This window comes from Manacus vitellinus, unplaced genomic scaffold, assembly GCF_001715985.3.
Source record: "Manacus vitellinus isolate BGI_N305 unplaced genomic scaffold, ASM171598v3 scaffold_27_pilon, whole genome shotgun sequence".
Taxonomy (NCBI): Eukaryota; Metazoa; Chordata; class Aves; order Passeriformes; family Pipridae; genus Manacus; species Manacus vitellinus.
In genome coordinates this window covers 8,945,971-8,958,663 of record NW_021940039.1, presented here as the reverse complement: position 1 = coordinate 8,958,663, position 12,693 = coordinate 8,945,971, and the positions used below count along the sequence as shown (strand labels likewise).

Genomic DNA, 12,693 nt, shown 5'->3' with positions numbered 1-12,693 from the left:
CCAGGCTCCCCAGGGCAGTGGGCACAGCCCCAAGGCTGCCAGAGCTCCAGGAGGGTTTGGACAACGCTCTGAGGGTTTGGGGATTGTTGGGGTGGGATTGTTGGGGTATCTGTGCAGGGCCAGGGGTTGGACTGGATGGTCCTTGTGGGTCCCAGCTCAGGATATCTTATGAAACTATGGATTCCATGAGTTTATGCAGCACAAGCTGAAAACCAAAACAGCCTCCCAGCCCTCTTCAGCAAGCAGGGACACTGCCCCTGGACCAGTGATTTAATCACAGGCTGTATTCCTCCCTGGCAGAGCTGGGGGAACTGGGGCCACGAGAGACAGGCCAGCTTCCCACCCTCTGTAAAAGGCACATTTGCCCCCAGTGCCAGCTTGAAGCAGACCCTGGTGACGAAAGAGCCACTGGCAACCAAAGGAGCCCCAGGGAGAGACAAGTCTGGCTGCAGATGAAAGGCTTTTTTTCCTTTGAGAGGGATTTCTAAGAGGAGGTCCTTGCTGTTCCCTCCCAGGCAGCACTGGCACAGGGATATGGAGCCAGACAAGATCCTGACTATCCCAGAGCAAGAGAGGAGTTGGGGCTGAGGAACATGTTTTGCCAGCAAAGAGTTCAAAGCTGTTATCAGTGAGAGCCACCTGTGAAACCTCCCTGCCTTATTTCCATTTAAAAGAAAAGTGCTTTGCAGAGAGGTGTGGGGAGAAGACACTGGCACAGAGCTGCAGGCACAGCATGGGTGAGTCCCTGCCACTGCCTGCTGTGCTGGAGAGGCCTGGCTCTGCTCTGCTTCCAGCTGGGAAAGATCCCAGGAGCTGGCAGGGCCCAGAGACAGCCCTTTCCATGTGGAAAGCACCATAGTTCCATCTGCAGGGTGAAGGGTGTCCTTGCCTAATCACTGCCCCTTGCCCATTAAGGTGCTCATTGCCAGGCTGGGAGGCACCAGATGTGCTGCAGAAGTGACTCACCAGTGGCACAGGACAGGGGGCACCCACTGGTTCACTTGTCAGCTGCCAACACGAGGTGGGGAGGAGAAAGGCCCATTAAAACCCTCACCAAACCAGCATCCCTTCCATAATCAGGAGCACAGAGCCCTCCCTCCCGTGGAAAACAGAAGATAATAACAGTGATTCTTTTTTGTCTTTCCTAAGGCATCAGGCATAAGAGTTGTCTTACCCTGGCTGTCATCTCCACAGCGTGGTTGCCCACTGCCCTGCGAGGAGGGAGAAGATCAGTTAGTGCTGGTCCCTCGTCACCTGGGGCCTGGCACAGGACCTGGCACGGGATGTGGCACAGGACCTGGCACCTTCTCCCCTCCCTGTGCCTGGAAGCTAAAAGCTTCTGGCCTGAGAGAAGGGGAAGGGGCAGCAGCACGTTGTCCAGACCAGGTCAGAGATGCTTCGGTTGACATGGTGTGGTAGTTTGGTCTGGGCCTTCCTTGGTGACCAGTTTGTAACCAAGGAAAGGCCCAGATTTACCCAGTATTCCCTACGATTTTTATGTAAGCTGGGCTATAAGAAGAAAGGAGGAGAGACCTTTGCTCTCTTTCCTTCTGGTGGCTTGGAGGTGCAGGTTCCCTGCTGTTGAGTTTGTTGGGTTGGGGAGCAAGGCCTGGTTGGGCCTTGTCGACCTTGGGGGATGGAGGTTGCCGGTGATCGTTCCAGCGTGACTCTCGGTTGTCCCAAGGAAACTAGTAAGATAGTTTTTGCTAATTCTTTTAGTTGCTAGATCTCGGGCTACTGATTGGGATATATATATATATATATTATTTTGGTTTTGTTCCTTTTCCCTTCCCCCTTCCCTTTCCCTTGTGAAATTGTATATATTTCAATTGCACGTAACTGTAACATAAGTGTAAATATATTTATATATATATATATTGCTTTAGCTGTCTCTCTCTCGTTTCGGGTTTTTCTTGGTTGTTTTTCTCCCTCTTCTCCCTGAGGTTCTTCTCCCTCTTCTCCCTGAGGTTTGACTTCTTGTGGTAAGGTTTGGAGACTTGGTAGGGAGCCAGCTTCAAACCACATCCCATGGGGACCACACACCCCAGCACCGGCTGCTCCCCTGGACAGAGCAGGTCACACGCTGGGTGTTCCCCCAGCCCGGGGTGACTCCGTGCCCTGCCCCAGGAGCTCTGAGCTCACCCCCCCTCCCTCAGGAAGCCCCCAGGGGCTGCCCCAGGCACGTACCCCGCGGAGCTGACGAGGGTCTCCCCGAGCTGGGAGCTGGTGATCCAGCGGGTCTCGTCCACGGTGGTGCGGGCGTGGGGCAGGCGCCCGATGTCCTTCACCGTCATGATGAGGTGCCGCGAGGACTTGAGCAGCTTCACGGCCTCGTCGTGGGGGATGCTCAGGAAGCTCCTGCCGTTCACCTCCAGGATCTGGTCCCCCACCTGCGGAGTTGGGATGGGGTGAGCTCCTGGGAGCTTTCCTATTGGGAACACGCCCTCCTCTCCCACCATCAAAGTTGGGAACAGCAATTGGAGGGACCGGGAAAAATGCTGTTGGCTGACGAACCAAGCACTCAGGCTGGGAGCCACTGAAGGATCAGTCTGCAAAGCCTGGAGGAGCCTGTTTAGGATCCCAGGTCAGACGAATGTGCCCAGTCTCCTCCATCAACCAGACCTGCAGACCAACTGCAGACCTCCAAAGAACATCAAGGCCTCCAGCCCCAACCCCTCCTGCTGATCTGGGGGGCCAAGAACCATCTGTGGAAGCCCCAAACCTCAGATCTCTGTATGCAGCAGGGAGGTTCAACTGGAGTGTCTCACCACAGCCTCCAACCCCCTGTAAACTGTAGGATCTGAGACAGCTGGATTCCATCCCTCCTCTCCTCCCATTTCCTCCCCAGCTGTTCCTAAGAGCTTTTATTTTGTGGGCAGGGCCGTTGCAGGAACCAGGAATTTCCCTGACAGCCTGGCCATGCTCAGGACACAGGAGCCATGTGGTGTTTCCCCCTTCATCCCAGGCCCTCTTCCTCTGTGCTTCCAGGGCATCCAGTGCTGCTCTTCCTCACTCCCATACTCCAATTCACCCTGTTTCTGACAAAAAAACCTCTTTGAAACTCTTCTTTCCCATCTTTCCTTAACCACAGGCTTCTGCTCAGCTCTGCCAAAATGCAGTCTGACTTTCTTTATGGCACAGTGCAGTCTGGGATTCATTCTCCAGACTCTTCCTCCAGTGGGAAGCACTGGATTAAGCACTGCCAAGTCCCTGTGGTGGGCTGCGACTCTGCTGTCACCTGAGATTACTCCAGTCCTGCCCAGAACTTTGCTGGGGTGAAAGTGGACACCAAGAGCACCACAAACCTATCAAGGCATCCATTCCTCTCCCTGTCTTCCTGGGATGTTTCCCCTTCCACTAATGAATCCAATAAAGAGCACAGTGACCACACCACAGTGCCAGACAGGGTGCTGATACAGCCTGACTGTGGTGTCTCCAGGCATCCCAGGGGGACATTCCCAGCAAAGGCACAAGAATAGGGAAAAGTCAGAGAAAAATGGGCCACAAAGATGCTCAGAGTGATGGAGTGTCTCTGCTCTGGAGCCAGGCTGGGAGAGCTGGAGGGGTTCACCTGGAGAAGAGAAGGATCCAGGGAGAGCTGAGAGCCCCTTCCAGTGCCCAAAGGGGCTCCAGGAGAGCTGGAGAGGGACTGGGGACAAGGGATGGAGGGACAGGACAAGGAGGAATGGCTTCAAACTGAAGGAAAGGTTTAGATGGGATATTGGGAAGAAATTGTTCCCTGGGAGGGTGGTGAGGCCCTGGCACAGGTTGCCCAGAGAAGCTGTGGCTGCCCCATCCCTGCAAGTGTCCAAGGCCAGGTTGGATGGGGCTTGGAACAACCTGGGCTGGTGGAAGGTGTCCCTGCCCATGGCAGGGAATGGAATGAGATGGGCTTTAAGATTCCCAAACCATTCCATGATCCTGTGAACGACAGAGAGGACACATAACCAACAACTCATGGACCACTCTGCTCGGGGTGCAGCTGTGAGAATGACAGGTACATCTGCAACAAAAACTCGTGATGGGAAACTGTGGTAAGAAACAAATGGAGAACAGCTCTAAAATGAGTGTAATGTCCATATCCAGATGAATGCTGCAAGTTCATTCCCTGGCCACATCTCTGCCTGCCCAGCAAGGGAGAGAAAAGTTGTAAGGAAGCGAAACAAAAATGATTAGTGGCAGATGAAGGTGCCTGTGAAAGGACAGATTGAACAGATTAGGCCTGTTAAATTTAGAGAGGAGATAATGTGTGGGGAGCTTGATGGAGCTGTACAAAATAATGCTGGCAATAATGAGAAGCCAGAGAAGGGCTCTTGTTTACCCTTCCCTCTGCTGAAAGGACAGAGGGTGCTGAGAAGGAGCGTTCAGAGGAGGCTGGAAGGAGGCTCTGATAGGAAAAAAAGGACCTGGAGCAAGAGCACCACAGAACCATGGAGTCATTTAGGTTGGAAAAGACCTTTAAGATCACCAAGTCCAGATGCAGCAGAGCTCAGCTCCACGTTCAGCTCCATCCAGGGACCTGAGCAGATTTGCCTCATTCTTCATAGAATCACAGAACAGTTTGTGTTGGAAGGGACTTGAAGGATCATCTCGTTCCACCCCCTGCCATGGGCAGGGACACCTTCCACTAGCCCAGGTTGCTCCAAGACCCCTCCAACCTGGACTTGGACACTTCCAGAGATCCAGGGGCAGCCACAGCTTCTCTGGGCAACCTGTGTCAGGGCCTCCCCACCCTCACAGGGAAGGATTTCTTCCTAAAATCTAATCTAAACATACTCTCTTCACAGTGTGAAGCCATTGCCCCTTGTCCTGTCACTCCAGGCCCTTGTAAACAGTCTCTCTCCATCCATGGGCTCCCTTCAGGTACAGGAAGGCCACAATCAGGTCACCCCAAAGCTTCCCTTCTCCAGGCTGAACAATCCCAGCTCTCCCAGCCTTTCCTCCCAGCAGAGCTGCTCCAGCCCTCTCATTATCTTGGTGCCTCCTCTGGACTTGCTCCAACAGCTCCACGTCCTTACTCTGCTGGGAGCTCAGTAACATGGAACATCCCAAATTTCTGGGGACAGTTCCTTCCTCTGTGGATGGTGGATCACAAGGGCACTGGGAAACGGGAAGGGAGGGAGCCCAGGGGAGGGTGAATAACACAAGCCCACATTCCCAACAAACAGACTCAAGAAAATATCTCAGACTCCCTTCAAGCTCTGTCAGCTTTAAACCCACCATCAGAAAACTGCTGATGAACAACAAAACAGGGAAGGGAAATTATACAAGTGCCTGAACTGCCAAGAGAAACACACGTTCAGGTGGAATGAATATCATCTCTCAGGTCTCTCTGATTTATCAGCCAACCCACTGGAGTGGATTTTCCTGCTAAAAGAAGGACCAATAAACCCCCAAATTTGATTAGACAGTTCTGTTGCAATTATGAATCTTTAATAGTTTTCTGTATCAGGCATTAAACTTTCATGATTATTTTGTTTCAAGACAGTTTCACAGATTTAATAACCTTTCTTTAATTTCTCCTTTTAAGAGAGAACCCAACAGGAGCCTGGCAAGTCCTTGTTGCACCAGGGAGACCAGAAGGGCCCTGGACCAGCTACTTCATCCTCTGTGTCTGTCCTTCATCACTTCCTCCACATTTACTCCATGTCCTTCACATCCCTCTGGTCTCCTGTGCCCAGCACATGACCACCTCTCCCAGGTGCTCCCAGAACATTAACACCAGGTGGGAAAAACCACCCACAAAATACTTGGATAAGTTTGAGCACGTGCAGGGACAAAAAAAAACAAAAAAGACCTTGCAAAAATGATTGCTGGTGAAGGGCAGATAAAAAGGAATCACTGGACAGCCCAAATGTCTGCAAATCAGCCTATCTTGATCACAGACTCCTATTAGAGCTGGAAAGGATTTGTTGCTAATTAACATGGATAATAATTATATTTTCTCCCCAAAGTCAAGGACAACTGGGAAGGTGACAAAAAACTGCAGAGATGCAAAAAGAACCATCCAGCAAAACAAAAGCTGACCCTGGCAAAAGTGATTTGCTGTATGCACAGCTCCAAACTGGCACAGAATAAAAGAAGTAATAATAATAAGACACATACACACAAAAAATAAAATACAGGAAAATTACTGCCCTGGATATTTCAGGAACAAGTTTTCAGTTGTGCTCAGCTAATGGTGGGTGGACACACAGAGGACGTGCTGAGTGCTTGAGCACTTCTGAAAATGGAATTATTCCCATTTCCTAGGGATAAATGTACCCTGAAATGCAGGGGCTGAACATGACATGCAAAAGGTGACAGAGCATGACGAGAAGCAGAGCTCGGAAATAACACACCTCGGTGACAGGCCTGGCTCCTGCTCCTTGTGGAGACAGAGGGAATGACGTGGGAAGGGGAGGTGCAGCCAAGAGAAACTTAATGGGCTTCAGACAAGGGTTCTGAGCAGCTAAAGGCTCTTAAAAATAATCAAAACAGGCTCTGGGAGAAATTCAGTCACACAGACAGAGAAATAGGTGAGAGATTTTAAACATGAGTTCACGTTAAATGACACCAAATTGAGCTGGGAGTACCAGGGCTAATAGGGTGCCAAATGGGTTGGCATTAGCACCAGTCCTGTTTAATGCCACTAATGTGCCTGGAGAGGGGCTAAATTACACTGGAGATACCACTAAAGTAGAAGGAGCCTCCCTCCAGCACAAATAATTACCAAAAGCAGACCTTAAGAAATTAAAAATACGGGCAGGGAAACGTATGAATCGACTGGGAATCGACCAAGTTAAATAAGAAAAACAGGGAGGTGCTCAGCTCCTCCAGGAGGGAAACAGGGCAGGGCAGGTGATCCATGGCCAAAGAGGCCAACACAGCCCGTTGGAAGGATCACAGAGATCTGGGAGCAGGGTAGGGAATGATTGGTGCCAAGTGCTGCCTGAAAACGTGTTCTTTTCCTGACCACTTCACAACACAAACAGGAGGAACAAAGCAGACACAGATGGGAATGAAAGCACAAGGAGAGGAAATGATCTCTGGGGGCTGGCAGAGGTTGTGGCACTGCTGTGGGGAGGGTTCTGGTGGCCTTCCAGGACAGGAGCCATTTAAACAAGGTCTGTTCCCAGCAAGGTGGCACCACTGGAAGGATCACTCCAGGAGAAACATTCCATCTCGGGTACCACAACCACACACCTCCTCACTGCTCCCTCACTCTGCAGCTCCTTCCCCAGCCTCAGAGGGAGCCACAAGGCTTTTATTTTATCTTCTCTTCTTTTTTTCAGTATCTCTGTCCACGTGCAGACCTCAAAACACAAACCAGCTTTCAAAGGGCAGCTCTGGGACAAGGGGACCGAGTGCACCCTCAGTCAGTTCTCAGATGACACCAAGGGAAGGGAACGGAGCTGGGAAGGGGCTGGAGCAGCAGGAGAGGCTGAGGGAGCTGGGGGGTTTAGCCTGGAGAAAAGGAGGCTCAGGGGGGACCTTCTGGCTCTGCAACCCCCTGACAGGAAAGGGGAGCTGGGGGGGGTCGGGCTCTGCTCCCAGGGAACAAGGAGGAGAGGGAACAGCCTCAGGCTGTGCCAGGGGAGGGTCATGTTGGATATTGGGAAAATTTCTTCATGGAAAAGGCTGTCCAGCCCTGGCACAGTTGCCCAGGGAGTGATGGAATCCCCATCCCTGGAGGGATTTAAAAGTCATGTGGATGTGGCACTTGGGGACATGGGGCAGAGGTGGCCTCAGCAGTGCTCAGGGAACAGTTGGACCTGATGATCTTGGAGATCTTCTCCAACCTAAATGACTCTGTTCTATGACAGCCACTGAGGATGTAAAATCATTCACCTCTTCCTGTTTACAGCCTCTTTTTCCCTCTCCTCTCATGTATGGGCAGATATGGATCATTGTAGCCTCTGTCCACCCCAGCCCTGGGGCTGGGAACTCAATACTGAGTTGTGTGTTCAAAGCAAACGCCTGAAATCTGCTCTTTCTGGTGGAAAGGTCACGGAGAGAAAACAAAAATGGCTTAAAAAAGAAAAAAATTCTGACAAAATACACCACCAGAAAAAAAAAAATGAGCAGGGAAGAAATCAGGATGAGAAGAGCCATGGATGCCACCAGAACAAGGCCATGGCATCGCTGGGAATGTCACCAAGGAGGCAGGAAGGACAGAAGCTGAAAGCAAAACACGGCTGACTCACGTCCCTGCTCTCTGCAGCCTCTGCTAACACTCACTTCTTCAGTCTGAGAACTGACTCCCAGGCAGCATATTTTAAAACATGCCCAAAGAACACATTGTCAGGAGTTCCATGAATGAATAAACATAAAGAAGGCCAAGGCCAGGAGTATGAATATTTAATTATTGACTGACTGCAGCGATCCAGCCTGTTTGCTGCTCTGCCTTTCATGGCCACGGAGCACAGAGCAGCAGCACCTGAACCAGCTTTAGCTCCTCTGGGACCCACAGCTCAGGGCCAAGGCACCACTTCTGGAGTAGAAAAAAAGCCAGTTTAGCTCCTGGGACTTGGAAAAACCTCCTTGTTTTGTCCTGGTTTTCAGTACCACGTTGTTTGCTCTTTGATCAAAATTTAAGGGAAATGTAAAACATTAATTGCTTGGTTTATTTAGTATTAGAACATTTCAAAATTCTCTGAGTTGGTGCCATAGATACAAGAAGGTATAAATTAAATGTCTGGCAGAATCACAGATTGGTTTGGGTTGGAAGAGACCTTAAAGCCCATCCAGTTCCACCCCTGCCATGGGCAGGGACACCTCCCACTAGCCCAGGTTGCTCCAACCTGGCCTTGGACACTCCCAGGGATGGGGCAGCCACAGCTTCTCTGGGCAACCTGTGCCAGGGCCTCACCCCCCTCACAGGGAAGAATTTCTCCCTTATATCCAATCTGAACATCACATCAAAACCAACTCAAACAATTCTGGTAACAAATTCAGTGACAGCAGCAAACCCCAGAGAGGGATCCACTCTTGGGAAGTCAGCAGGAACCTTCCCATTGACCCAGCAAGGTTGGGTCGAACCCACATTGAACAAACCCACCGTTTTTCTACTTCACAGAGCAACAAACTACCTGGAAATCACATTTACCCACCAGTTCTTCCTTCCTTGTGGTATCACATCCCTTCCACCAGCACCTGGAGCAGCGCAGGGAGCGCGGGGGGACACGATCTACACCCAACCATGTCAACAGCAGGACATAAAAGGCCTTTCTTTATCTCCAAAGCCCCGAGCAGCTCTGAATTTACAGCCCGTGGCAAACACAAATCAGGGTGGGAAGCGCCTGTGCTGATCTGAAATCACATAAAGCCTGACATTCAGAGCAGGAACGCACAAATCAGCTGCCAGGGAACAGAGCAGCGAGGAGGGAGATGTGCAGAATCAATAAGCAGAGGCTTTGGGGTGCAAACAACAGCCCCGGTGGCGGGAGGAGGGGTGGCAGGGACAGGGGACAGCAGGGACAGGGGACGGCAGGGACAGCTCCGGGTGCCTCCACGGAGTGGGAGTGTGGCTCATCCCCAGCCTTTTGAGCAGGCACGGGCTGAGGTGGGGGGACAAAGCCAGGTGTTGTGCTGCTGTGAGTGTCCCTGTGAGTGTGCAGGGTGACATCACCCCTGCTGAGCTCACCCTGGGTGGACGGAAAGGGAAGCAAAGCAGCAATTTTTCCCCGTGCAGCAAAAGAGGGATTTGGAGCAGTACCCAAGTGTTGAACATGAATCAAACTGAAAGAACCCGAGGAAGACAACACGACTTCTCTTTTCCTGCCTTTCAGGCTTTTTTTAGGACATGGAGCTTGACTCTGGCACAGGGTCAGCAGGCACTGGGGACACACACTGGTGTCACCAAGGTCACCACACAAAGCCCGAGGCAGCTCCAGCCAGTCCCTCTCTTTCCAGCTCTACCAAGCAGAAACAAGTTGTCCTGTGCCTCTTATCATCTGCCTTGAAATCCTGGTGTCCCAGAGCTCTGGCCCTGCTGTCTCTGGCCATGACCTTGCACTGACACCCCTGGGATCCAGCCGGGTACCCCAGCTGGCTGTGTGGGCACAGCTGCTGGGAGGTGCCACCCAGAGGAGTGTCCTACACTTTGGGAGAGACCAAGGCTCTGCAAGGAGTTTCCAGCAGCAGCTCTCACTTCTTGCTGCCTAAGAAACACTCCATTCTCTAGCCAGGATGCTCCCACAGCTCCCCATCCTAGTGACCCCTCAGGTCACAGGGGTCAAAACCTCATTTCCCTGCTAAGGACCCGAGAGAGAGATTAAAACTTGGATTGATCCAAACCTCCAAGTGCAGCATTTTCATTCTGTGTCAGAAAGAGAGACAGGTGCCTGCAGAGCACAGTTAAGTTCAGCAGGGGCTGCATTACCCCCAAAAACGTCTCCTTGGCTGCAAAGGGAACTCTGGTGACCTCAGTGCCCAGTTAGATGCAACTTCTCGTGCCACAGCAATTTGAGGGACAGGATCATGTCTGTCCCAGCCCAAATCACAGCCCTCTCCACCAGAATGTCTCCAGTTGGTGCTTTGACAAATTTAAGTGACTTTATGGGACCACTGAAGGCTTAGCCCTGAACTGCCCAGGGCTGATCGATGGAGGCATCACAGAATTATGGAATCATTTAGGTTGGAAAAGACCTTTAAGGTCACTGAGTCCAAAAATGTGTCCCTTCACAGTACAGGGAAGGGATCAGGGTGGATTACCCCTCGATCCTCAGCAGTCCAGCACCATTTCAGGGGATTGAGAGAACATTTCAGAGTTTAAGATCCAGCAGGTTTTGACTGACACAAGGAGCAGGGAAAGAACTGATTCTCAGGGCCCACGGGATTGCACTGGAGGAAGCCAAAAGGGCATGATGTGATTGCAGGGAACTGGGTCATTTAGAGAGAAAAAAGCACACTGGAAAAGAAAGCCTGAGTGAAGTAAAATTTTACAGCCTGAGGAGCTTGAGTTTCAAACGTGCCCCATTCCCGAGTGGCACAGAGATACACCAGTGGCTCCCTTTCAACTCATTTAACTGGTGCATGCCCTAGGAAATACAAAATTTTAACCCCAAATGTCCCTTCCAGGAACAGCTGTGATCCCAGGATGTCCCATCCTGTTCTGGCACAGCGGGAAGGCTGGAGGAGCTCGGAGGTGCTGGGTGTGTTTGTGGTGGGATGAGCAAGGTGCAGGATCTCCTTTGACCAGAGATCTGCAGCAAACCTGGAGGCAACCCTGGACCAGGGCCCAGCCAAACCCCAGAGCATCCCTTAGGAACCTGTTTGACAGTGGAAGGAGCCTGATGCAGCTGGAGGTCACGCCAAGTTAGGCTGCTGATGGATCAGCTCCATCCCGAGGGTGATCCCGCTGGTTCTGCTTGTTAAGACACGATCCCTGTGGATGCCAGTGCTGCAGGAGGAAACCTGCACACACCTGCTCCCACCACAGTGAACTGGCCTCCAAACACGTGCCCTCAGGCAGGTTGAGAGCACCTTGTGCCCAGCACTGGCTCCAAACATAATGGCTTTGGATGGAAGGTGCAGGAAAAGGGCACAGGATCAAGATCTTTAATAGAAAACTCTGCCCTGCCAGCTCAGGGAGGTGAGAGTGACTTTCCTGTGAGCAGAGACTGTGGCAGCTGGGCCTGGTTAGTCTGGAGAAGAGAAGACTGAGAAGGGATCTCATCAATGCATATAAATATCTCCCAGGGGTGCCAGTCCCTTTTCAGTGGTGCCCAGTGACAGGACAAGGAGCAATGGCCATAAACTAAAATACAAGTTCCACCTCAACATGAGGAAGGACTTATTTCCATGGAGGTGGTAGAGCCTGGAACAGCTGCCCAATCTCCCTCTGGAGTCTCCCTCTCTGGAGACATCCCAAACCCACCTGGATGTGTTCCTGTGTCACCTGCTCTGGGTGACCCTGCCTGGATGATCTCCAGAGGTCCCTTCCAACCCCAGCTAGTCTGTGATTCACCTGCCAGGTTTTTGCTGCACACCAAAAACATCCCTGGGCTGTGTCAAAGGGGAGAAATCAGATGCAAGGCAGAAGGCAAGTACAACCCACACCCCAGGAGTGGTAAGGCTGCATTTCTCCCTGCACCACCTCCAGGCTCAGGTCCAAAACACCCCAAGAACCTGCCCTGAAAAGCCACCTCAGAAATGCAACACTCACCTGCCCATTAAGAGCTGAGCTTGGCTGGGGGAAAGAGGCAAGGAAGAGCAGCAGGGACGTGCTGACCTGGCCCTGCAGCCACCAAATGTGCAGCTCCACCTCCCCCCCAGCCCACTCTGGAGTCACTCTCACCTTCAGGCCAGTGCTCTCTGCCTCGGAGCCTTTATCCACCCCGGTGATGTAGATGCCCAGGGAATACTCAGCCCCTCCTCGGATCATGAGGCCCAGGGACTTCCCTTCGTTCAGGACCAGGTTCACCTGCAGAGGAATGGGAACAGTCATTGGTGTGGTGTCTGTGTCTGACAGGTGGGACACACAGGTGGAACAGGGAGCTGCACCCCCAGCGTGTCCCTGGGTGGGAGAGGGCAGCTCCTGAGGGACTGAGGAGGCACTGGGGAACACCAGAGGAAAATCCAGCTCTGGAGCACTGGGAGGGTTCAGCACATGTGGCCTGGCTGGATTTCAGCCATGAACCAGGGGCAGAGCTGATCCATGGCACTTTTCCACTCTCTCCTTTCACAGGGGCAGCTCCAGGGTAGAGACTG

At 52.0% G+C, this 12,693-nt stretch overlaps 1 protein-coding gene across 1 annotated transcript in view; it reads right to left on the bottom strand.

Moving 5' to 3' along the window:
* The window catches only part of WHRN (whirlin), a 75,980-nt gene that overhangs the window by 12,977 nt on the left and 50,310 nt on the right, over positions 1 to 12,693 (bottom strand). The window contains exons 3-6 of the mRNA XM_029960596.1: positions 12,281 to 12,406; positions 2,188 to 2,390; positions 1,175 to 1,211; positions 1,002 to 1,008 (exon numbers count right to left, since the gene is read on the bottom strand). Of these exons, the coding sequence (XP_029816456.1) occupies positions 1,002 to 1,008; positions 1,175 to 1,211; positions 2,188 to 2,390; positions 12,281 to 12,406 (373 nt within the window). The remainder of the gene's footprint in view (positions 1 to 1,001; positions 1,009 to 1,174; positions 1,212 to 2,187; positions 2,391 to 12,280; positions 12,407 to 12,693) is intronic.